The 27,379-nt window shown below is 43.6% G+C and overlaps 1 protein-coding gene and 1 pseudogene across 2 annotated transcripts; one reads left to right on the forward strand and one right to left on the reverse strand.

The window, feature by feature from the left end:
• Positions 1 to 2,476: 2,476 nt before the first annotated feature.
• LOC129854831 (ubiquinol-cytochrome-c reductase complex assembly factor 6-like) lies at positions 2,477 to 4,864 on the reverse strand (annotated as a pseudogene).
• A 3,484-nt stretch (positions 4,865 to 8,348) lies between these two features.
• On the forward strand, positions 8,349 to 16,179 carry LOC129854955 (G/T mismatch-specific thymine DNA glycosylase-like). Of its 2 annotated transcripts, XM_055922161.1 has the most exons (11): positions 8,349 to 8,499; positions 8,767 to 8,837; positions 9,589 to 9,806; positions 10,200 to 10,399; positions 12,125 to 12,194; positions 12,480 to 12,615; positions 12,811 to 12,893; positions 13,282 to 13,376; positions 14,424 to 14,598; positions 14,890 to 15,015; positions 15,689 to 16,179. In XM_055922161.1, the coding sequence occupies exons 2-11, from the start codon at positions 8,782 to 8,784 to the stop codon at positions 15,838 to 15,840; spliced, it is 1,311 nt and encodes a 436-aa protein (XP_055778136.1). In that variant the 5' UTR covers positions 8,349 to 8,499; positions 8,767 to 8,781; the 3' UTR covers positions 15,841 to 16,179. The 2 variants fall into 2 exon arrangements, with proteins under 2 accessions (XP_055778136.1, XP_055778137.1); XM_055922162.1 differs by lacking the exon at positions 8,767 to 8,837.
• The last annotated feature ends 11,200 nt before the right edge of the window (positions 16,180 to 27,379 follow it).

Raw genomic sequence — 27,379 nt, forward strand, 5'->3', positions numbered from 1 at the left:
GAATAAACTGACGATAGCAAATATTCCATCTTTGACGACGCCACATAAATGGAATAGGTACTAGCTAGCTTGATAGTTAATGTTTGCTTTAGTTTGCGCGTTAGCTCTGCAAATTCAGCTAGTGTGTGAACCCTGCAACATTAGAAAAATATATACATTGCTATGGCGCAATTGACTGAATTACCTCACGTCAGTTACGTACATGTGCCTTTCGGACAGTAGATACGAACCCTCTATTACCTTGCAAGCTAAAGAACTGGCAGTGGATCAAACCATCGTGAGGCAAAGGGCGGGGGGGGTCGCAATCTTGTGAAACTTAAAAACGCGCTATTAAGTGTCTATAATCAGCACAAGTGCTTTCATTGCGTATTATTAATATTATTGAAATTACATAGTTATGTTTACAGTGATATATTGGGGGGGACAAGTCATATTTTTCCCAGGATGGGGGGGTCGTGTCCCCCCCGTCCCCCCTGGGATTTCCGCCTATGTATAGGGCCGAATCATCGGTCTGCCCCCCAACTTTTGGATGAATCTCATTGTCCCCACTTGTTTTTGGTGCACTTATCTGATACAGTAGGTAGTTGTCCCACTGTCTTTTCACATCCAAATGGTTTCTGGGCCATTGCCATGCAAATTATCAAAGGAACCATTTCTATTACACCCCCTCCATGTACTGAACAAAAGTGATGTGCCCTTATTTGGTAGGGTCAAAGATTCCAAAAATGGTATCCAAGTTTGTGTCATTGAACAGGCTTGGGGAATCCAGTGACCGGATTTTGGACATTCTTAACTGTTCAAGATGTGTGATTAAACTCTTGTTCTCTCTGTAGTAGAAACAGCACAGAAGATGGAAAAAGATATGTACACTACCGGTCCAAAGTTTTGGAACACTTCATTTTAATTTTAAGTTTTTTGCGATGCTACTGGAGGCAGAGAAGTCAGGCGCAGGAGAGCGGAAACTGATATACTACGGTTGTGTTTAATAACCATAAACCACCTTCAACAGAACAATACAATAAATGGGTCAAACAAAACCCGGTCAATACCAGCATACCGTGCACAAGCACTACAACAAACTATTACGGACAAGGACATGGGGGGGGGGGGGGGACAGAGGGTTAAATACACAACATGTAATTGATGGAATTGGAACCAGGTGTGATGGAAGACAAGACAAGACAAAACCAATGGAAAATGAAAAGTGGATCGGCGATGGCTCGAAGGTCGGTGACGTCGACCGCCGAACGCCGCCCGAACAAGGAGAGAGACCAACTTCGGCGGAAGTCGTGACAAATAATAGTGACGACATCAAAACTATGAAATAACACATTTGGAATCATGTAGTTACCAAAAATGTGTTAAAAACAAAATATATTTTATAGTTGAGATTCTTCAAATAGCCACCCTTTGCCTTGATGACAGCTTTGCATACTCTTGGCATTCCCTCAACCAGCTTCATGAGGTAGTCACCTGGAATGCATTTAAATTAACAGGTGTGCGTTCTTAAAAGTTAATTTGTGGAATTTTTTTCCTTCTTAATGTGCTTGAGCCAATCAGTTGTGTTGTGACAAGGTAGGGTTGGTATACAGAAGATATCCCTATTTGGCAAAAGACCAAGTCCATATTATGGCAGGAACAGCTCAAATAGGAAAAGAGAAACGGTCAGTCAATCCTGGAAATTTCAAGAACTTTGAATGTTTCTTCAAGTGCAGTCGCAAAAACAATCAAGCGCTATGATGAAACTGGCTCTCATGAGGACCGCCACAGGAATGGAAGACCCAGAGTTACCTTTGCTACAGAGGATAAGTTCATTAGAGTTACCAGCCTCAGACATTGCAGCCCAAATAAATGCTTCAGAGTTCAAGTAAAAGACACAACTCAACATCAACTGTTCAGAGGAGACTGTGTGAATCAGGCCTTCATGGTCAAATTGCTGCAAAGAAACCACTACTAAAGGACACCAATAATAATAAGAGACTTGCTTGGGCCAAGAAACACGAGCAATGGACATTAGACCGGTGGAAATTTGTCCTTTGGTCTGGAGTCCAAATTGGAGATTTTGGTTCCAAACGCTGTTGTGAGACGCGGTATGGGTGAACGGATGATCCGGTATGTGTGAACGGATGTTTTTTCAACAGGACAATGACCCAAGGCACCTCCAGGCTGTGTATGGGCTATTTTACCAATAATTAGAGTGATGGAGTGCTGCATCAGATGACCTGGCCTCCACAATCCCCTGACCTCAACCAAATTGAGAAGGTTTGGGATGAGTCAGACCACAGAGTGAAGGAAAAGCAGCCAACAAGTGCTCAGCATATGTGGGAACTCCTTCAAGGCTGTTGGAATAGCATTCCAGGTGGAGCTAGTTGATAGCTATGCACACTACTGGCATTCTCTCATCAAGGCAAAGAGTGGCTATTTGAATAATCTCAAATATAAAATATATTTGGATTTGTTTAACACTTTTGGTTACTACATGATTCCATATGTGTTATTTCATAGTTTTGATGTCTTCATCATTATTCTATAATGTAGAAAATAGTAAAAATAAAGAAACTGTTGAATGAGTAATTCTAAAACTTTGGCCCGGTAGTGTATGTCATGTGTCAATATTCCACAAAGTCATACTCGTATCCCTCATCCCTTCTATTCATCAAACTAGTAAATCCTGGGTGAAAAACAACAATCAGAAGAGTACAAAACACAAGAAGGTGAAAGAAAAAACATGATTTGGGGGGTGAATTCATTAACTAATGTTGCCAAAGAGGATGCTAGTGTATTTTGTTTTGAAGTCCCTCTCCAGCCTTAGTCAGTCAAGCCATCAGTGCAGTTAGCGTTAGCAGCCGCAGGCTAGCTTACTTTTTTTTTTGTACTTTAAACCAGCAAACATGATAGGAAGAAAATGTTAGAAAATCATTTAAAATAAGTCTAAACTGGTCTGTAAAAGACGAGCATGCTTGTATCCACGAGTACTCCTAGATATTGCCATACTCGCGGTGTGAAAATAATATTTAGCTTGCTACATTGATTGCTATGGATACGCCAGGTGGTCACGAACACAGAAATATAATTACTTATATTTATATCATGTGGCAGCTGCTCTTCTTGTGCTCTGATCAGAATGAGGATGACAATAATACTTTTTTATTAATAAATAATGAAACTCACATTTTGAAATATATTTGGTGAATGACGCCCTTCTCAGAATCCTTACGTGTGTGGACCTGATTTTTAAAAATATGATCTATTAAAGCAAAAACACAATAAAACATGTGTTCACATCGGCTGATTTAAAAAAAAAAAACACTGAATATTTACATACACACATACAGTTTCTGACAAATTCATTCTAGTCTGTGCAGTCTCTATAGCTGACATCCTTCACAGAGCATGTATCAAGGCAGGAGTGATCCCATCAGAAGACATGGTCCAAACTGAAGATCACTTTTATGTCTCTCACATCAAGTACAAGTAAAGGGGCACCTACTCTGCAAGTAGTCCTATCCTCAACACCTCATAAGTTATTCATGGATACATTTATACAAATTCTGATCATTTGTCCAATTATTGGCAATTAGTGGACAAATATTAGAATTTGTGCCCTCTATTAGAATAATAAAATAAAGGTGTGTTTTGAATTATTTTTGTTGTATTAATGCTATTTAATGTCTCATCAGACTAATATTATTCTGTTTGTCCTGTGGGTACCTTTGCCACTGTTCCACCCCTTGTGTATTGCGCTGTCATGGTGTATGGCTCCAAAAAAACACAATGAGAGGCTCCAACCAGCCATGTGAACCCATCATTGCCTGATGCAACTTTGAATAGAATTGGCACAGGTACATTTACGCCAAATGTCATATGCCATTACATATGTAATACATACGCACATGCACATCCTATTTTCTATTCATAACTTGTCTCTTTGTTGTGGTTTGAGCATGTACAATATGTACATGGATTGCTCTGGAGTAAGATACTGTACGAAAAAACACGTCCACCGAAAAGGTCACTGTCTCTGTTCAGCCGCAGCAGCCTCTTCTCTGCCCAGCAGTTCTGTCCTCAAACTCGCCAGGTTTGGGGGGGATTTCTGGAAAAGTCTGGCGAAGGGACATGAAACGCGTATGCATCACATTGGAGTATCAGCAACATTTTCAAGCAATACATTTCCATGTATGATTTTATCAACAAGTATGCAAAACACAAAGACAACGTGGACCTTTTCATTTTACAATACATGTGGTCATATAATGTAAAAAGCACACGAGGACGGATAGGGTGATGTTCCCGTGCTTACCAGATTGGGTCTGTAGTAATGATGGATAACCCGTCCTCCCGGGTGGCGCAGTGGTCTAGCGCTAGCTGCGCCACCAGAGTCTCTGGGTTCGCGCCCAGGCTGGGCTGGGTTTGCGCCCAGGCTCTGTCGCAGCCGGCCGCAACCGGGAGGTCCGTGGGGCGACGCACAATTGGCATAGCATCGTCCGGGTTAGAGAGGGTTTGGCCGGTAGGGATATCCTTGTCTCAGTATGTAAATGTAATAAAATGTATGCACTCTACTGTAAGTCTCTCTGGATAAGAGCGTCTGCTAAATGACTAAAATGTAAAATGTAAATGTATCAACTAGTATGCAAAACACAAAGACAATGTGGACCTTTTCATTTTAAAATACATGTGGTCATATAATGTAAAAAGCACACGAGGACGGATAGGGTGATGTTCCCGTGCTTACCAGATTGGGTCTGTAGTAATAATGGATAACCTCTGTTCCGGCGAACATGGATAGTACACCGGCACAAAACATCTGCAGGTACCGAGGCCAAGATACACCGGCAGGCCTCTTCAAATCAGCCGAGAGGACCAATCAGTTACCTATACAGGAGAGGGATGGACAGTGATGTAGTCATTATACATTAACAGAGGGTGTTGTTTTAATGGAAGCCTCTCCAACATAATCCAGGTAGAATCAGGAATTCCCCAGGGCAGCTGCCTAGGACCCTTACTTTTTTCAATCTTGACTAATGACATGCCACTGGCTTTGAATAAAGCTAGTGTGTCTATGCATGCAGATGACTTAACTCTATACACATCAGCTCCTACAGTGACATTAATGACTGCAACGCTTAACAAAGTGCTGCAGTTAGTTTCAGAATGGGTGGCAAGGAGTATGTTCAGTCCTAAATATTTCTAAAACTAAAAGCATTGAATTTGGGACAAATCTTTCACTAAGCCCTAAACCTCAACTAAATCTTGTAATGAATAATGTGGAAATTTAGCAAGTTGAGGTGACTAAACTGCTTGAATTAACCCTGCATTGTAAACTGTCACGGTCAAAAATGTTTACAACAGTAGCTAAGATGGGGAGAAGTCTGTCCCTAATAAAGCGCTACTCTGCCTTCTTAACAACACTGTCAACAAGGCAGGTCCTACAGGCGCTAGTTTTGTCGCACCTTGACTACGTTTCAGTAGTGTAGTCAGGTGCCACAAAGAGGGACTTAGGAAAATTACAATTGGCTTAGAACAGGGCAGCACGGCTGGCCCTTAAATGTTTTTTTTTTTTTTTTTAATCTTTATTTAACTAGGCAAGTCAGTTAAAAACTAATTTTTATTTACAATGACGGCCTACCCCAGCCAACCCTGGGCCAATTCTATACTGCCCTATGGCACTCCCCAGTCACGGCCGGATGTGATGCAGCTGGATTCAAACCAAGTACTGCACTGAGATGCAGTGTCTTATTCCACTGCACCACTCTGGATCCCCAAATGTATACAGAGAGATAACAACATTAATAATATGCATGTCATGTCAATCTCTCATGGCTCAAAGTGGAGGAGAGATTGACTTCATCATTACTTGTTCTTGTAAGAAGTGTTGCCAAGCTGAATGCACCGAGGTGTCCGTTTTAAAATACTAGCACACAGCTCAGACACCCATGCATACCCCACAAGACATACCCCCAGAGGTCTCTTCACAATCCCCAAGTCCAGAACAGGCTATGGGAGGCGCATAGAGCCACGACTACATGGAGCCATGACTACATGGAACTCTATTCCACATCAGGTAACTGATGCAAGCAGTAGAATCCGATTTAAAAAACACCTTATGGAACAGCGGGTGTGAAGAGACACACACACAGGTACAGACACGCGCATACGCACACACACGCTAGCACACGCACTCTACACACGTACATTATAATATTGTTGAGTATTATACATTTTGTGTTGTGGATATGTGGGGGTCTGACAGTGTTATATGATGTACTGTTTTATCTTTGTTTTATGTGTAATATAAGTGCCTTAATGTGTTTGTACCGCAGGAAGAGTAGCTGCTGCCTTGGCGGGAATGAATGGGGATCCATAATAAACCCCAGGAAGAGTAGCCGCTGCCTTGGCAGGAACTAATGGGGATTCATAATAAACCCCAGGAAGAGTAGCTGCTGCCTTGGCAGGAACTAATGGAGATTCATAATAAACCCCAGGAAGAGTAGCCGCTGCCTTGGCAGGAACTAATGGGGATCCCTAATAAATACAAAAAAATACAAATACTGCAGAGGGAGCACGCCTCCATCCACATCGACGGGGCCACACGTCACTGACAACCTCAATTGTTCCATCCACACAGACAGTGTGGAGAAGAAGGCACAACAGCACCTCTTCAACCTCAGGAGTCCGAAGAAAGCCAGCTTGGCCCCTAAAACCCTCAGAAACTTCTACAGATGCACCATTGAGAGCATCCTCAACGGAACGGCTGGTAGCCTAGTGGTTAGAGCGTTGGACTAGTGACCGAAAGGCTGCAAGATCGAATCCCTGAGTTGACAAGGTAAAAATCTGTCATTCTGCCCCTGAGCAAGGCAGTTAACCCACTGTTCCCCGGTAGGCTGTCATTGAAAATAAGAATTTGTTCTTAACTGACTTGCCTAGTAAAATAAAAAATCCTGTTGAGCTGTATCACCACCTGGTAAGGCATCTTTAACCGCAGGGCTCTCCAGGGGGTGGTGCCTGCCCGCCAGGACATCTACAGCACCTGGTACCACAGGAAGGCCAACAAGATCATCAAGGACCTCAGCCACCCAAGCCACAGCCTGTTCACCCTGCTACTATCTAGAAGGCGGAGACAGTGCAGGTGGGACTTCTCCAGGCCATCAGACTGTTAAAAAGTCACCACTAGCTGGCATCCGCCCAGTACCTTGCCCTGAACTTTAGTCACTGTTACTAGCCGGTACTCGAGACTGCTGCCCTATGGACATTTATCATTGAATACTCGTCACTTTAATAGTGTTTACATACCGTTTTACCAACTGTTTTTCTTTCGAAGCCAGAAGGAGGCTAGTATCAGCTACATTTATGCCTTTACTAGACTATGGGGATATTTTATATATGAATGCTTCCGCTCAGTGTTTGAGATCAATTGACACCCTTTACCATGGCACTTTGAGATTTATTTTAAACTGCAAAATCCTTACGCACCACTGCACTTTGTATACCAGGGTTGGCCTTCTCTAGTCACTCGTAGGCTCAGTCACTGGTATACTTTTATTTATAAAGCCATTTTGGGTTTACTACCTTTTTATTTTGACATTATTATTGTTCAGAAATGTGGTGGGTACTCTCTTCGTTCGCTGGACTTTATCCTGCTAACTGTTCCAAATGTCCAAACTGAATTTGGTAAAAGTGCTTTTATGTACTCTGCGCCATCGTCTTGGAACGCCTTACAAAATACTTTTAAACTGGAAGAACTTGTCCCGATTGGTATTTTTGAATCACTGATGAATGATCTTGAGACTGATTCCCTGACCTGTCAATGTTTTTAATTTGCTGTTTTTGATTTTGTTATTCTCTTGTGAATTCTATGGTTTTTACTAGATTACTTGTAGTTTTTCATGTTGTCTGTCTGTAATTTTTGTAATGACTTGGTGCTGCCTATCTTGGCCAGGACGCTCTTGAAAATAGATTTTAAATCTCAATGAGCCCTTCCTGGTTAAATAAAGGTTTAATAATAATAATAAACTTCATATGTATGTACTGTATTCTAGTCAAGGCTCATCCTATAACTACTGCTGTACACAAATGTTTTATTCATATACTGTCCATCATGTCTATACACACACATCATAAACATATATATTTATATTCCGGACTCTGACATTGCTCGTTCTAATTTTAATTCCTTTATATGTATTTTGGGGATTTGGGTGTATTGTTAGACATTACTGCACTGTCGAACATAAGATTTTCGCTACACCCGCGATAACATCTGCAAAATATGTGTACCCGACCAATTCAATTTGATTTAATTTTGAGTGGATTAATGATGTGAGCTCCACACTCCGACCCAGTAGGCGGCGACAACGCAAATACTTTTGTTAGGGTAAAGCTAACAATAAACTGAAAAGACGCTTCACCCCAATGTTCCTAAATGGTCTTTGTTTTGGGTCCATTGATCGCCCTCAATCGGTACATTTTGTGAAAAAGGAATTCTAAACATATGTATAACAGGTATGTCGCTACTCAACATATCTTGTATTAGCACGTTTATATACTCCCCTTGCAATTTCCCAGCAAGCTTGTTTAGTAGCTAGAATGAATGTTAGTTGTCTGTAACCCTTTTTTTTTACCACCAAACGTCTTTGTGGTGTTGTGATAACAATCAGTTTGCCAAATCTAAAGGCCGATAGTTTGCCAATAACTCCTACTGTGGTAAATTACAGTGTAAAAGGGCATATCATTGTAGCTAACAGCAACATGAATGTTAATTTATTTAAGTAAATCCTCGTAAAGATGGAAGAAAAGCAGTATACGTCACTGACGGTTCCTACGGATTATCTCCAACAGTGGTGAGTTGTCCTCCGAACGCGTTGGTGTTGGGAGGTTTTGCATAAAATACAATTGTTGTGGAGTGTCAGTGTGGAGGTCTCCATCAACATGTATTAAATGAAGCTCATTTTGCAATAACTGTCAAAACAGTTCCTATCGCCATGGCCTACAGCAGGCTATGTATTATTGTCATCATTAGACAAAGCATGCTTTTCTCCCCCCTCAACACTGTACTTTTTAAAATTAAGAAACAATTATGATCCTGTGAAGACAGACCGGCAGGAAGGCAGACATTTTTACATGATACAATGTACATGATTAAATAATGATTTGCAAAGAAAAAAACTGATTGGAAGTGTATATGCAAAGTTACTCTATGGATGCAGAGTGAGGTAACATGTCATTGATAGGCCATCTACATTTAAGTAAAGTAATCCTAGACGTTAAAACACATGCATCCTTACAACATGATCATTAATAGCACACACACCCATGTCAAACCCAAAAGTTGGGCCATGAATGTTTTCTGACCAGGAAACATGAGACGTCAAACCAATGTGTGTGTGAAATGTATTCTAGGAAGGTTGCTGACATATTTGTTGATGTAAACTCACATATATACTGGGTTCCTAGGAGCATGAACCGTTTCTCTATGGACCCTCAGTCATTTCTTTTGTCTTCCGGTTTGTCACCTCTCTAGACAAACCCCATTTGAAAACAAAAGAAGATGGTGTCACCCCAGTCTGTTTCTTTTGTCTTCTGGACCTGTAGGTACCAGTCCACCCAGCAGCACCCCCAAGCTCAACATGTGATGCAGTACCATAACACGGGTCATATGGGTCATTACATGGAGGGATCCAGAGAGGACCGGGTCATGACGGAGCTGTCTGTCCACCAGGACCTCCCTGTCCACCAAGAGCTGGACTTCCTTCACGACTTCCATCAAGAGCCAATCGTCCAACACGATCAGCCTGTGGATACATCACAAGGTATTTGATGACTGCCCCCACCCCCTTACTTAGCCATGCCGTCTGCCATGTTTGCGTGGTCAATATTTGTACAGCTTTATTTGTCGTGCGCTCTCTCCTCTGCGTACACACATTTCCCCAGTCCCCACCACCCTGGTGTTAACAGGAACTGATCTATCCTCACGCGGTGCTGTTCCAGGAATCAATCCGATTATATTTGTCCAGCACCTTCCACAGAATCATTGGGTGTGTCTGAGATTGACTACATTGCAGTCGGACTACACAGGATCACTGATTTTTATAAATCCCCATTTTGCTTCCCGGATAACCACTCATTATGTGATCAAGATTTGCGATTCTGCACCTCGCCTCAAATGGATTCCTCCGCAAACCTGTTAATTTTCTGTCTTTTAGCTCCGACGCCAGGGAAGAGAAAGAGAGGTCGGCCTCCCAAACAGAAGCCGGGGGAGGGCCAACCGCAGGAGGACTACGATCAGGCAGAGGCCCTGAAGAAAGCCAAAAGGACCCTTAACCGTTTCAATGGCATGTCAGTGGACGAGGTTATGGCCAAAACGCTGCCAGACATTATTGACCACAACCTGGACATTTTGATAGTGAGTTTTAACATTTCATTTGTGACATTTTCAGACTGGTGATGTTGAGTAGGGCTGTTTATGTAAAGTTTGGCCCAATTATATATATTTTTATCTGTACCATTATTAATGATAGGCCATTCTACCCTAATAATAGCCCATGGAATACACCATTCTACCCTAATGATAGCACATGGAATACACCATTCTACCCTAATAATAGCCCATGGAATACACCATTCTACCCTAATGATAGCACATGGAATACACCATTCTACCCTAATGATAGCACATGGAATACACCATTCTACCCTAATGATAGCACATGGAATACACCATTCTACCCTGATGATGGCCCCTGGAATACACACACCATTATACCCTGATGATAGCCCCTGGAATACACACACCATTATACCCTGATGATAGCCCCTGGAATACACACACCATTCTACCCTAATGATAGCACATGGAATACACCATTCTACCCTAATGATAGCCCATGGAATACACCATTCTACCCTAATAATAGCCCATGGAATACACCATTCTACCCTAATGATAGCACATGGAATACACCATTCTACCCTAATGATAGCACATGGAATACACCATTCTACCCTAATGATAGCACATGGAATACACCATTCTACCCTGATGATGGCCCCTGGAATACACACACCATTATACCCTGATGATAGCCCCTGGAATACACACACCATTCTACCCTAATAATAGCCCATGGAATACACCATTCTACCCTAATGATAGCACATGGAATACACCATTCTACCCTAATGATAGCACATGGAATACACCATTCTACCCTAATGATAGCACATGGAATACACCATTCTACCCTGATGATGGCCCCTGGAATACACACACCATTATACCCTGATGATAGCCCCTGGAATACACACACCATTCTACCCTATTGATAGCCCCTGGAATACACACACCATTCTACCCTAATAATAGCCCATGGAATACACCATTCTACCCTAATGATAGCACATGGAATACACCATTCTACCCTAATGATAGCACATGGAATACACCATTCTACCCTAATGATAGCACATGGAATACACCATTCTACCCTGATGATGGCCCCTGGAATACACACACCATTATACCCTGATGATAGCCCCTGGAATACACACACCATTCTACCCTAATAATAGCCCATGGAATACACCATTCTACCCTAATGATAGCACATGGAATACACCATTCTACCCTAATGATAGCACATGGAATACACCATTCTACCCTAATGATAGCACATGGAATACACCATTCTACCCTGATGATGGCCCCTGGAATACACACACCATTATACCCTGATGATAGCCCCTGGAATACACACACCATTATACCCTGATGATAGCCCCTGGAATACACACACCATTCTACCCTATTGATAGCCCCTGGACTACACACACCATTCTACCCTGATGATAGCCTCTGGAATACACACACCATTATACCCTGATGATAGCCCCTGGAATACACACACCATTATACCCTGATGATAGCCCCTGGAATACACACACCATTATACCCTGATGATAGCCCCTGGAATACACACACCATTCTACCCTAATGATAGCCCATTGGATCAAACAACTTTTCATTGATTAAACCCATGTACTACGTGTGTTGTGAATTTGAATCAAATCAAAAATGACTCTTCAGTCTCTAGCATTTTGCAATAATAAGAATTTATGATCCCTTTCTCAGATTGGTATCAATCCAGGACTGTTGTCAGCCTACAAGGGACGACATTACCCAAACCCAGGAAACCATTTTTGTACGTAGCACTCACTTCTATTTCCATACATACATACAGAGTACTGTAATACCACATATTGACTGCCTGATTAGGGTCATGTTCATTAGGGCACAACGAAGCAAAACATTGTGCAGCGGAAGAAAATAAAAAACAAGCCATTCTTGTTGGACGAGTTCAAACGGTACCTCTCTCTTTGACTCGTTTTAGAACGCTTTCTTCCGTTTCGTGCCTAGTGAACACAACCCACGTTATTAGTAACATTATGAGGAAAGTGATTGAGCTTGTTTTTGTTTTGGACCTTAGGGAAATGCCTGTTCCTCTCTGGTCTTACTGATGAGCAGCTCAACCACATGCACGATCTGAGCCTGCCGGAGAAGTATGGCATTGGCTTTACCAACATGGTGGAGAGGACAACGCCAGGAAGCAAAGACCTCTCAAGGTGTCAAACCTATAGTAATAGACCTATAGTAATAAACCTATAGTAATAAACCTATAGTAATAAAAAAAGCACAGATGTCATGAAACATCCATGATGCATTTTCTTTCTAGTTACAATTGTCGTCATGGTTATTGGTTCATTGTCGTCATGGTTATTGGTTCATTGTCTAGGCTAACTTTGTTACTATTTCTACAGCAAAGAGTTTCGTGAAGGAGGCCGGCAATTGGTGGAGAAGCTGAAGAAATACAAGCCACTAATCGCAGCTTTCAACGGAAAATGTGAGCACATTTTTATAGAGCATATCAGTAATTACAATTATAGTTATGTTTTGTCTTTTACAGATAAAAACAGAAATACTTGTCATTTCGACAAAAGTTTGACCGACATTTCATGATAATATTCATTGCATTACGGTCTGGTTCGATTCCAGGCTGTATCACAGCGGTCTAAGGCACTGCATCTCAGTGCTAGAGGTGTCACTACAGACACCCTGGTTCAAATCCAGGCTGTATCACAACCGGACGTGATTGGGAGTCCCATAGGGCCGGCGCACAATTGGCCCAGCATCGTCCGGGTTTGGCCGGTGTAGGTCGTCATTGTAAATAAGAATTTGTTCTGAACTGACTTGCCTAGTTAAATAAAGGTTAAATTACTCTTCTTCGGCAGGTATTTACGAAATTTTCAGCAAAGAGATCTTTGGAGTGAAGGCAAAGAAACTCGAGTTTGGCTTACAGCCGTATAAAATCCCAGAAACCGAAACAGTAAGTAGTTTTACCAAAATACACTGAACCAAAATATAAACACAACATGTAAAGAAAGTGTTAATCCCGTGTTTCATGAGCTGAAATAAAAGATCCCAGAAATGTTCCATACACACAAGCTTATTTCTCAAAAATGGTGTGCACGAATTTGTTTCCATCCCTGTTAGTGAGCATTTCTCCTTTGCCAAGATAATCCATCCACCTGACAGGTGGGCGAGCAGTTTACTGATGTCAACATTGTGAATAGAGTGCCCCATGGTGAGGTTATGGTATGGGCAGGCATAAACTACTGACAACGAACACAACTCGATTTTATCGATGACAATTTGAATGCACAGAGATTGTCGTGCCATTCATCCACTGCCATCACCTCATGTTTCAGCATGATAATGCACGGCCCCATGTCGTAAGGATCTGTACACAATTCTTAGAAGCTGAAAATGTTGCAGTTCTTCCATGGCCTGCATACTCACCAGACATGTCACCCATTGAGCATGTTTGGGATGCTCTGGATCAACGTGTATGACAGCGTGTTCCAGTTCCTGCTAATATCCAGCAACTTCGCACAGCCATTGAAGAGGAGTGGGAAAACACAATCCACAATCAACAGCCTGATTAACTCTATTTTGAAGGAGATGTCACGCTGCATGAGGCAAATGGTGGTCACACCAGATACTGACTGGTTTTCTGATCCACGCCCCCCCCCCCCCCCTTTTTTTCCAAAGTATCTGAAATCCATAGATTAGGGCCTAATGAATTTATTTCAATTGACGGATTCCCTTAAAATCTTTGAAATTGTTGAATGTTGCGTTTTTATATTTTTGTTCAGGATAGTAACTAGTCGCACATGTTTGTATCCATTCTCTCATTGTCTGTTCCTACTGTTGTTTTGGGGTCTGTTCAAGAGGGTACAACGTTATAGATTCCGTTAGAAATGTATTGTAGATCAAGTTTAGCGTAATGTCACGTAGAGCTGTGAGCCGTGTCGGCTCCACACATTTCTACCTGCAACGTTGCGAATGTCTTCACTCATTGCATACATCCCAGGTGTGCTACTTGATGCCTTCGTCAAGCCCCCGCTGTGCCCAGTTCCCCCGCGCTCAGGACAAGGTTCACTTCTACATCAAGCTGAAGGAGATACGGGACAAGATCAAAGGTGTGGTCTCAGTGGCCCGCGAGGTGCAAGAGACTGAGTACCACTTCGACTTGGGACTTGCCAAAGGTAAAATAATGGTCACGACGGAGTTAAGTTAAGCGTTGCCACACTTCAAAGTCTCGTTCACGCTGCTATTTCAGAACGAACATGAGAAAGCCGTTAACTGAATCTCTGATATATACTGAATATATTGCCATTGATAAGGATGCCATCGTGCGCTTCATGTTACACCAATTATATTCAGTCATGTGGTGTACATTCAAAGGATAAATTAGGGTATGCTCTCTAGATGGGCAATCGTATTGAAGAGCAGTGTTGTTGATCAGTAATGTTGTATTTCCTGTATCACTGCTACAGAGGATGCTAAGAGGATGGCCATCAAGGAGGAGCAGGTGGATCCTGAGTACGAGACCTGCGACGGGGAGCGCGAGGAGGCAAGGCAAAGCACAAGCTACTGCAACATTTCCTCCACCAAAGAGACCGGTGAGAGCAAGTTTCTGAAGAGTGTTTTTTTTGTCTTTCGTTAGTGCTTCTCGGCTGATAGGAAAATAGACCCGAAAGATGAACGACTTGTCATCACTATTCATACAGCTGTTGTTTGTTAAAGGGTTACTTCAGGATTTAGGCAATGAAGCCCTTTATCTACTGACCCAGAGTCAGATGAAGCCCTTAATCTACTGACCCAGAGTCAGATGAAGCCCTTAATCTACTGACCCAGAGTCAGATGAAGCCCTTAATCTACTGACCCAGAGTCAGATGAAGCCCTTAATCTACTGACCCAGAGTCAGATGAAGCCCTTAATCTACTGACCCAGAGTCAGATGAAGCCCTTAATCTACTGACCCAGAGTCAGATGAAGCCCTTAATCTACTGACCCAGAGTCAGATGAAGCCCTTAATCTACTGACCCAGAGTCAGATGAAGCCCTTAATCTACTGACCCAGAGTCAGATGAAGCCCTTAATCTACTGACCCAGAGTCAGATGAAGCCCTTAATCTACTGACCCAGAGTCAGATGAAGCCCTTAATCTACTGACCCAGAGTCAGATGAAGCCCTTAATCTACTGACCCAGAGTCAGATGAAGCCCTTAATCTAGATGAACTCGTGGATGCCATTTTTACATCTGAATAATTGTTTTAATTTTTATACTCCTTTCAGCAATGCCCAGTAAGGACCAAGCCCAAGCTACACCATTGAACCACATGCCATACGACCAGTGGATGACACAGTCGTTTGCGGACCAGATACCGGACATTAGCTGTAACAGTAGCAATGTAGCTCAACCTCAGTTGGGAGCAGAAACCTTTTGAAGAAGGCCCCAACAAGAAAAGTCATTGGGTCACACCGTTTCTGAGGCATCATAATGCATGCGTCACATTAGAAGGAAGATGGAGGAGAAATGGCCCATCTTGACTGGACTCCTGTTTTTCAAATTCTCTCTTTAAAACACAGCCCATTTTTTCCCCCATTAATTTTTATAACTATTTATTGCATTTCATACAGCATGTGTCCAGTGTCTTATTTTTATATTTTTAAAGAATGGGATTTTGTTCTATCCCTCACATGTGGAAGTGTAATTGTGCTCTGGAATTTTTAAGTTTGTTATTACATAGATATTAAATCAGTTGTACAACTGACATTGACAGTTATTTTGTGGAATCCGGAACTTATTGATGTACATGGTTCATTAGGACTTGTAAAGTGATCACGTTGAATGAAAAAGATGACATGGGTCGTATTCATTAGGGCATACCGTATGAAAACCATAATACAACAGAAAATGAAGTGTTTGTTATTGGACAAATTCAAATAGTACATCCCCTGTTTGCTTCTGCTTTGTGTCTCTAGTGAATTCAACTGTGGAAAGCTTTTAAAGAGAACTGGAAAAACAGGAAAGGAACTGAAATGCTTAGTGTTTTCTTACAGTGTGCCCTAATGAACACGACCCTAGTTTCCATCTGGGTCCCAGCAGTTTTCTCCAGGCCATTTTAAACGAGACAGTTTCAGGTGAAGGTAGCCCCAGTTTCCTCCTAATGACTGATGATCATGGCGTTACATCATTCATCTGACCTCTGAACCATATATTGATCTTCAGCAGAGCAACAGAGTTTATAATTTACTAAACAAGACGGACATCTTACAATGTCAAACGAGAATATGTCCCTGGACGCAGAATCGAATCACTCCTTTCATTATACAGAAATAACCATGCCTGGTCTTAGCATGACAAATGTTTAGATGACAGTGGAGGTGTTCATCATTTACATGGATTGTAGCTAAGTCAGTTTCCCTGACAGTTGATTATACTTTCTGGGCACACAATGTCATTAGCTAGTCTATAAAGTGTATGCTCATTGCCAAATTTCTACTCATGGATAATGAGTGCGTTTCAACTAGGCAAGTCAGTTAAGAACAAATTCTTATTTTCAATGACGGCCTAGGAACAGTGGGTTATAACTGCCTTGTTCAGGGGCAGAACGACAGATTTTTACCTTGTCAGCTCGGGGATTCGATCTTTCAACCTGTTAGTTACCAGTCCAACACTAACCACTAGGCTACCTGCCGCCTCTACACTCTAACCACTAGGCTACCTGCCGCCTCTACACTCTAACCACTAGGCTACCTGCCGCCTCTAAGCTCTAACCACTAGGCTACCTGCCGCCTACCCTTAACTGTATTCACTCTGGAGGAAGAAATTGTGGTCTCTGTTACGCCCATTGTCTTGTTCTGATGCAATACTTTGTGGTGTAATTAGTATCAATATAAATCCTCATATTTACCTCTTTTCCCCCCCTGCCTTCTCGTCATTCAATTGAGTTACGGAGGAAATCGACGCCTTTGCAGCCTGAATGGAGAATGTTTTATGTACAAAGACTTGATAGGCCAGTTGCAAAGTAAAAAATGACTATATAGTAAGAATGTATGTGAACAAAATGTAGTTTTTTGGTCTTAATTCAAGGTTGGGCATAAGGTTAGCAAATGTGATTAGGGTTAGGTTTTAAAGAAGAGAAATACGAGTTCCTCAGCTAAGGCGAGGCGACGCAACAAACAACGGGCAAACTGCTGGTTCACGCTGGGTTCATAGCCCCCCGCCCCCCCCCAAAAGTGTCCCAGCGGCAGAGAGGAAGCGATGAGGTGTTGCACTGCCCAAACTCTGTCCAGGAAAACAAGCCCAAGAAGTGAGGAATTTATGTATGGCGGTCAATGAGAGATTGTCGAATTTGGTCAACAGAACATTTAATTGCTAATTTGCTACACAATGCTTATTTGATTGAATAGAAGTTTGGTAACACTTAGGTTGTTAAGAATGCACTGATATAAGTGGACGCACGTGGCATTTCGGCGACTAAAAAACAACATCTTTATATTGGAGTTGTGCCTGTTAGACATACACCCAGACCGTGAGCAGAGCAACAGGCCCAGGCCTACACCCACCCAAGACCCATCCTGTGACCTAAGAGGCATATATCAGATGCTCAGCATGCTCTGCTCACAACTATTGGTCAGAGCCTAAACCACACAAATAAGAGGTGACAGCATTCCCTCCCAAATATGACACAACTACGACAAAACAACCAGCAAAAATGGGTCACAACTCTTGTGTCACGCTGGGTCTGTATCAGTAGAGGCTCTTCCTCAGTGAATTTCATTTCATTTTTTTTTTTTTTTTTTTTAGTTACCTACTTTAGATTAAACTATACAACATATATTCACATCACCAAATAATTGATTACAACAAACTGTTTTGCAACGAAGGTCTACAGGAGCCTCAGTAGCACTCTGTAGGGTAGCACCATGGTGTAGCTGGAGGACAGTTAGCTTCAATCCTCCTCTGGGTACATCGACTTCAATACAAAACCTAGGAGGCTCATGGTTTTCACCCCTTCCATAGACTTATACAATCATTATGACAACTCCCAGGGACATCCTCGAACCGATCAGAGCTCATGCAGCATGACGTGACGTTGTCCACCCAATCAAAGGATCAGAGAATGAGTAGTTGACACAAAGAGAGAGAATGACAAAAGTTGAACAGTTTTTCTCAAATGAATTTCTTCCAAAATTGAGGAGAAGCAAGAGATAGCTATGTTTTTTACTCAAACACCTGGCTCAAACCGAGAGGGATGCTATGTTAGCTAGCTGGCTATGGCTATCCAACACTGGAACTCTTCCAAGTCAAGGTAAGCTTTTGGTTTTATTAATTTATTGCCACCAGGGCCCACCGGTGTAACTGCTAAACTGCTTTCTGACTGTACACTGTACTGCATGATTGTAGCGGGTTTAATAACGTGTTCGTTCTAGTAGCTATGTTGACTATAAAGTGACAACAATGTAGGCTGTTTGTAGCAGTTAGCGGTCATGGTATAGAGGTTTGGCTTGGAATGGTTTTTCACCTGGTCACAGACAGATAATGTGTTGTGCACTGAAGTCCACAAGAGAAGGGAAAAGGTGACAGGACGAGAGTGCGTAGATCGCTGCCAGACGGAATTATATATACAATGATCAAAGTGACCATGCTGTTTTTATGAGGCTGCTGTGAAAGTGAACTGATAATAATAATCCTCCCTCATCTTAAACGACACCAACCACCACTGATACTCAGTGTATATCAATGAATTGGTGAGGGCACTAGAACAGTCTGCAGCACCCGGCCTCACCCTACTGGACTTGGAAATCAAATGTCTACAGTTTGCAGATTATCTGGTGCTCCTGTACCCAATCAAGAAGGGCCTACAGCAGCACCTAGATCTTCTGCACAGATTCTGTCAGACTTGGGCCTTGACAGTAAATCTCTGTAAGACAAAAATAATGGTGTTCCAAAAAAGGTCCAGTAGCCAAGACAACAAATACAAATTCTATCTTGACATCGTTGCCCTAGAGCACACAAAAAAACTATACATACCTCGGCCTAAACATCAGCACCACAGGTAACTTCCACAAGGCTGTGAACAATCTGAAAAGACAAGGCAAGAAGGGCTTTCATCAAAAGGAACATAAAATTCAACATCCCAATTAGGATCTGGCAAAAAATTATTTAGTTATATAACCCATTGCCCTCTATGGTTGTGAGGTCTGGGGTCCACTCACCAACCAATAATTTACAAAATAGGACAAACACCCAATTGAAACTCTACAAGCAGAATTCTGCAAAAAATATACTTTGTGTACAACGCAAACCCCAAACAATGCATGCAGAGCAGAATTTAGGACGATACCCGCTAGTTATCTACATCCACCAAAAGAGCTGTTCAATTCTACATCCACCTAACCTATAAAATAGTCCCCTCAGCCAGCTGGTTTTGGGGCTCTGTTCACAAACACAAACAGACCCCTTGATATTGAGAGGCCGACATAGGCAGACCTGGCTCTCAAGAGAAGTCAAGCTAAATGACCACATTAGAGACACATATTTCCCACAGATAACACAAATCAAACATTGATAAACTCCCATATCTGTTTGGTATTTCACCTGACTGTGCAATCACAGCAGCAATCCCCAGGTCGTTGCTGTAATCCCCAGGTCGTTGCTGTAATCCCCAGGTCGTTGATATAAATGCAAACGTGTTCTCAGTCAACTTACCTGGTAAAATAAGGGCTACATTTTTTTTTTATGTAAAAAAATTAAAGCAAGATTTGTGGTACGTTGCCATGAGAAAAGGGCAACGGGTGGAGCACAAACAACATTGTAAATACCACCAATATTTATCTGTTTATTTATCTTCCCTTACTATTCGTACTACTACTATTTGCACATAGCTGATAATAACACTTAAAACTTCTTAGGGCTTGTCCAATTTTTTCTCAATTTCCGCTTGAATGACGTGCCTAAAGTAAACTGCCTGTTGCTCAGGCCCTGAATCCAGGAAATGCATATAATTGGTACCATTGGAAAGAAAACACTCTGAAGTTTGTATAAATAATGTAGCTGAACATAAACTAAGAGGAAGTCTGTGCTGCGTGTTTTTTAGTCTGAATCTAGTTGGAACTTTGATCTCTCTACCTGATCTGGTTGTCTAACACAGTTGTAACTGTCTCTGAGGTGTGTCAGGCTTGCACATACAACACCCGTTCTGCCAGTCACATTCTGTTAAAAGGTCCCCAAAGCACACACATCCCTGTGTCGCTCCTCTTTTCAGTTCGCTGCAGCTAGCGACTGGAACGAGCTGCAACAAACACTCAAACTGGACAGTTTTATCTCAATCTCTTCATTCAAAGACTCAAATCATGGACACTCTTACTGAGAGTTGTGGCTGCTTAGAGTAATGTATTGTTGTCTCTACCTTCTTGCCCTTTGTGCTGTTGTCTGTGCCCAATAATGTTTGTACCATGTTTTGTGTTGCTACCATGTTGTTGTTGTTGTGTTGCTACCATGGTGTGTTTTCATGTGTTGCTGCCGTGCTATGGTGTTGTCTTAGGTCTCTCTTTATGTAGTGTTGCCTTGTCTCTCTTGTCGTGATGTGTGTTTTGTCCTATATTTTTATTTTATAATACGAGGCCCCCATCCCCGCAGGAGGCCGTTTGCCTTCTGGTAGGCCGTATTTGTAAATAAGAATTTGTTCTTAACTGACTTACCCCTCAATCTGTGTTGATTTACTTGTCCTCAATCTGGGTTGACATACCTGTCCTCAATCTGGGTTGACATACCTGTCCTCAATCTGGGTTGACATACCTGTCCTCAATCTGGGTTGACATAACTGTCCTCAATCTGGGTTGATATACCTGTCCTCAATCTGGGTTGACATACATTTACATACATTTAAGTCATTTAGCAGACGCTCTTATCCAGAGCGACTTACAAATTGGTGCATTCACCTTATGACATCCAGTGGAACAGCCACTTTACAATAGTGCATCTAAATCTTTTAAGGGGGGAGGGGGGGGTCAGAAGGATTGCTTTATCCTATCCTAGGTATTCCTTAAAGAGGTGGGGTTTCAGGTGTCTCCGGGAGGTGGTGATTGACTCCGCTGTCCTGGCGTCGTGAGGGAGTTTGTTCCACCATTGGGGTGCCAGAGCAGCGAACAGTTTTGACTGGGCTGAGCGGGAACTGTACTTCCTCAGTGGTAGGGAGGCGAGCAGGCCAGAGGTGGATGAACGCAGTGCCCTTGTTTGGGTGTAGGGCCTGATCAGAGCCTGAAGGTACTGAAGTGCCGTTCCCCTCACAGCTCCGTAGGCAAGCACCATGGTCTTGTAGCGGATGCGAGCTTCAACTGGAAGCCAGTGGAGAGAGCGGAGGAGCGGGGTGACGTGAGAGAACTTGGGAAGGTTGAACACCAGACGGGCTGCGGCGTTCTGGATGAGTTGTAGGGGTTTAATGGCACAGGCAGGGAGCCCAGCCAACAGCGAGTTGCAGTAATCCAGACGGGAGATGACAAGTGCCTGGATTAGGACCTGCGCCGCTTCCTGTGTGAGGCAGGGTCGTACTCTGCGGATGTTGTAGAGCATGAACCTACAGGAACGGGCCACCGCCTTGATGTTAGTTGAGAACAACAGGGTGTTGTCCAGGATCACGCCAAGGTTCTTAGCGCTCTGGGAGGAGGACACAATGGAGTTGTCAACCGTGATGGCGAGATCATGGAACGTGCAGTCCTTCCCTGGGAGGAAGAGCAGCTCCGTCTTGCCGAGGTTCAGCTTGAGGTGGTGATCCGTCATCCACACTGATATGTCTGCCAGACATGCAGAGATGCGATTCGCCACCTGGTCATCAGAAGGGGGAAAGGAGAAGATTAATTGTGTGTCGTCTGCATAGCAATGATAGGAGAGACCATGTGAGGTTATGACAGAGCCAAGTGACTTGGTGTATAGCGAGAATAGGAGAGGGCCTAGAACAGAGCCCTGGGGGACACCAGTGGTGAGAGCACGTGGTGAGGAGACAGATTCTCGCCACGCCACCTGGTAGGAGCGACCTGTCAGGTAGGACGCAATCCAAGCGTGGGCCGCGCCGGAGATGCCCAACTCGGAGAGGGTGGAGAGGAGGATCTGATGGTTCACAGTATCGAAGGCAGCCGATAGGTCTAGAAGGATGAGAGCAGAGGAGAGAGAGTTAGCTTTAGCAGTGCGGAGCGCCTCCGTGATACAGAGAAGAACAGTCTCAGTTGAATGACTAGTCTTGAAACCTGACTGATTTGGATCAAGAAGGTCATTCTGAGAGAGATAGCAGGAGAGCTGGCCAAGGACGGCACGTTCAAGAGTTTTGGAGAGAAAAGAAAGAAGGGATACTGGTCTGTAGTTGTTGACATCGGAGGGATCGAGTGTAGGTTTTTTCAGAAGGGGTGCAACTCTCGCTTTCTTGAAGACGGAAGGGACGTAGCCAGCGGTCAAGGATGAGTTGATGAGCGAGGTGAGGTAAGGGAGAAGGTCTCCGGAAATGGTCTGGAGAAGAGAGGAGGGGATAGGGTCAAGCGGGCAGGTTGTTGGGCGGCCGGCCGTCACAAGACGCGAGATTTCATCTGGAGAGAGAGGGGAGAAAGAGGTCAGAGCACAGGGTAGGGCAGTGTGAGCAGAACCAGCGGTGTCGTTTGACTTAGCAAACGAGGATCGGATGTCGTCGACCTTCTTTTCAAAATGGTTGACGAAGTCATCTGCAGAGAGGGAGGAGGGGGGGTGGGATTCAGGAGGGAGGAGAAGGTGGCAAAGAGCTTCCTAGGGTTAGAGGCAGATGCTTGGAATTTAGAGTGGTAGAAAGTGGCTTTAGCAGCAGAGACAGAAGAGGAAAATGTAGAGAGGAGGGAGTGAAAGGATGCCAGGTCCGCAGGGAGGCGAGTTTTCCTCCATTTCTGCTCGTACCTGTCCTCAATCTGGGTTGACATACCTGTCCTCAATCTGTGTTGACATACCTGTCCTCAATCTGTGTTGACATACCTGTCCTCAATCTGGGTTGACATACCTGTCCTCAATCTGGGTTGATTTACCTGGCCAATATAGAATGTCTTTTGCTCTTTCTTTGCACTTGCCTATTCTCAGGTGTGATTTGGGAACTCTATTCAGCATTTTCTTGTCTCAGTTGATTTGGTACAATGAGTTTTGCGGCTTTGAACATCAGTCCTGATGTATAGCTGATTTCCTCCTTGAAAATGTCCAGCATGGATGGATTTCTTTGGGAACCACACTCTTTTCACTGGGCCATCCACTCATCATTGTTACTCTCAGCAGTTGCATTGTGGGATCTTCTACTGTTGCTTTCCTGAACGCTTGTAGCTTCTCCTCTGTGATTGGCAGCGGAGGCGTTATCCAGTTTACCTCCAACTCCTCTCCCAGCAGATCTTCGTGTTCGTTGAAGTAGGCTCTACTCAAAGCGTCTGCTATGTGCATTTCTTTGCCTGGCTTGTAGGTGACAGTGAGACTGTATCTTTGAAGTCGGAGCAACATCCTCTGCAGCCTTGAAGGAGTGTGATGCAGCGGCTTCTTGAATATGCTCTTGAGAGGCTAGTGATCACTTTCAACTTGTACCTCTCTGCCATACACGTACTGATGGACATCTCCTCACATCCGTAGACTATGGAAAGTAGTTCCTTCTGGATCTGTGCATATCAACGTTGACAGTCTGAGTGATCGAGAGCCATATACAACAGCTCTACCATCTTGGAGTATAACTGCTCCCATACCTCCTGAACTGGCATCTAGTGACAGTAATAGGGGTTTATTCATGTCATAGAACTTCAGTGTTGGCGCGTTTGTTGCCAATCTTTTGAGTAAAAAACAACAACAACAGTTCTTATGGGTTTTTTTTTTTTTTTTTTTTTTTTTGAGGGGTGGATCAGCTTAATATTGCGGAAAGAATGTTGCTTCCAATGTAATTGTCTGCATCATTTCCAATCCCCCATATTTTTGGGGTAAATATATATATCCAGTTCTTATGTTTTTGTTCCCAATGCCATTCATTGTCACTCTCAAGTAGCTTTCTGAGCAGAGCGTTCACCTCAGATAGGTTGGGAATGAATTTGCCACGATTAGTGTAGAATGCACATGAGTCTCTGCAGTGTTTGTTTGTCTTCGGCTAGAGGAATCTGCACCACTGCCCTCACCTTCTCATCATCAGGTTTCAGACCACTGGCCATTAGCATCTGCACCACGGCCCTCACCTCATCATCGGGTTTCAGACCACTGGCCATTAGCATCTGCACCACGGCCCTCACCTTCTCACCATCAGGTTTCAGACCACTGGCCATTAGCATCTGCACCACGGCCCTCACCTTCTCACCATCAGGTTTCAGACCACTGGCCATTAGCATCTGCACCACGGCCCTCACCTTCTCATCATCAGGTTTCAGACCACTGGCCATTAGCATCTGCACCACTGCCCTCACCTTCTCACCATCAGGTTTCAGACCACTGGCCATTAGCATCTGCACCACGGCCCTCACCTTCTCATCATCAGGTTTCAGACCACTGGCCATTAGCATCTGCACCACGGCCCTCACCTTCTCACCATCAGGTTTCAGACCACTGGCCATTAGCATCTGCACCACTGCCCTCACCTTCTCACCATCAGGTTTCAGACCACTGGCCATTAGCATCTGCACCACGGCCCTCACCTTCTCACCATCAGGTTTCAGACCACTGGCCATTAGCATCTGCACCACTGCCCTCACCTTCTCACCATCAGGTTTCAGACCACTGGCCATTAGCATCTGCACCACGGCCCTCACCTTCTCATCATCAGGTTTCAGACCACTGGCCATTAGCATCTGCACCACGGCCCTCACCTTCTCACCGTCAGGTTTCAGACCACTGGCCATTAGCATCTGCACCACGGCCCTCACCTTCTCACCATCAGGTTTCAGACCACTGGCCATTAGCATCTGCACCACGTCCCTCACCTTCTCATCATCAGGTTTCAGACCACTGGCCATTAGCATCTGCACCACGGCCCTCACCTTCTCACCATCAGGTTTCAGACCACTGGCCATTAGCATCTGCACCACGGCCCTCACCTTCTCACCATCAGGTTTCAGACCACTGGCCATTAGCATCTGCACCACGGCCCTCACCTTCTCATCATCAGGTTTCAGACCACTGGCCATTAGCATCTGCACCACGGCCCTCACCTTCTCACCATCAGGTTTCAGACCACTGGCCATTAGCATCTGCACCACGGCCCTCACCTTCTCACCATCAGGTTTCAGACCACTGGCCATTAGCATCTGCACCACGGCCCTCACCTTCTCATCATCAGGTTTCAGACCACTGGCCATTAGCATATGCCCAATGTACTTTATCTCTGTCGTTACCATTTTACATTTCTTCCTGTTTAGTTTTAGATTGTACCTGCTCGCTCTCTGTAGCAGCTTGACCAGTCTGCGGTCATGTTCATCCTTAGTTTTACCCCAGACCAACAAATCATCGATGACGTCGACTACTCCATCCAGGGCCTTCAATTATCTGTGCCACGGATCTCTGAACACCTCAGATGCAGATGAGACACCAAGGAGTAAACGCAACAAATAGATTCAGATTGTTTAATAGTTTGGTTGCAGGTGTGATTGCAGGGTACAGTCAACATCTTCAGCTTGGAGCTCCAACATGCAGGACTAAAGTGAAATAGAATAATGACAAGGTCCTAAATAGAATTGAACTAGAACTATTGGGCATGTTGAAGTTACAGATCTTGGAACTTCTCGAGGTAAAGTTTAATCTGTCAGAACTCTTGGTTCGTGGCCAATACAGAGAATATCTTTGCGTTTGGCATGTTGGATACAACTTCCTCAACAGTGAGCAGTGGGTAGTGTTCCTGTTTGATCGCTTTGTTTATATTAAAAAAATGTATTTAACTTGTAGTCTTCTGTCGAATGTATTTTGCGTTATATGTCGGACCACAGTAAGACTAGCGGTCGACATTGGCTAATGAGGATCCTAATAAATCACATCAAATCTATACATATCCGGATCGTGTTAGGTTTGTCCACAGTGACCATACTACTAACCCAGTCTGTCAGTTTTGTCTGCTTAGTGATTCCCTTCCATGTGTCCGTTCTGTTTAGTTCCTCAATGATCTTGTCTTTGAGAGGAACTGGAACCTTTCTCGGGTGTGTTCAACTGGTGGGTCTAACTGTATATGACGTGGTCCTGGTATGCACCCTAGACCAGAAAACAGATCCTCAAAGTCTTTCAGTATGTCAATGTCTTTGACATCATGTGTTCTTTTCACCATGCTTAGTTTTTGACATTGCTGGAGCATCTCTTTCCATAATCTGTAACTCAACTTTGTGTGTCTGTACACACCGATTCCTGGCACAACAGCGACATCTGCTGGCTAGAATATGTAAGCAGTTTTCAGTTGGACCGCTTCAACTTTTCTCTGTCCAAGCGAGTTGAAGATATTACTTTGCACACAGCACCCGTGTCAAGCTTGTATGTTACATCTTAGTTGTTTATTCTCAGTCCATTTATTTTTTTCACTGTCCATATCTACTGACAACCTGGTTCGAATCTTGGCTGTATCACAACCGGACGTAATTGGGAGTCCCAGGTTGGCGCACAATTGGCCCAGCGCCGTCCGGGTTTGGCCGATGTAGGCCATCATTGCAAAAAATAATTAGTTCTTAACTGTCTTGCCTAGTTAAAAAAAAAAAGGTTAAATATTTTTTTTTTTATCTATCTGCAGCGACAGCTTCAATGTGTTTTAATTTTCCAGTCAACTCAACTTCAACTGTGCCTAGCAACATACTGTCACTCTCCTCACTCTGCTCAACTGTGTGCATTATCCTCGTTTGGCTCTGCGATTCTTCTTTTGGCAGGATTTACATACTTGACCATAGGCTGGGCATTTTCTGTGCTCATGCTTGTGTAGCGTGGTTTGTTCTGCGTTGTGTACTTTTAATTAGGACGCTGCCACAACATTTTTGTCTTCA

This window comes from Salvelinus fontinalis, chromosome 5 (assembly GCF_029448725.1).
Source record: "Salvelinus fontinalis isolate EN_2023a chromosome 5, ASM2944872v1, whole genome shotgun sequence".
NCBI classification, from domain to species: domain Eukaryota; kingdom Metazoa; phylum Chordata; class Actinopteri; order Salmoniformes; family Salmonidae; genus Salvelinus; species Salvelinus fontinalis.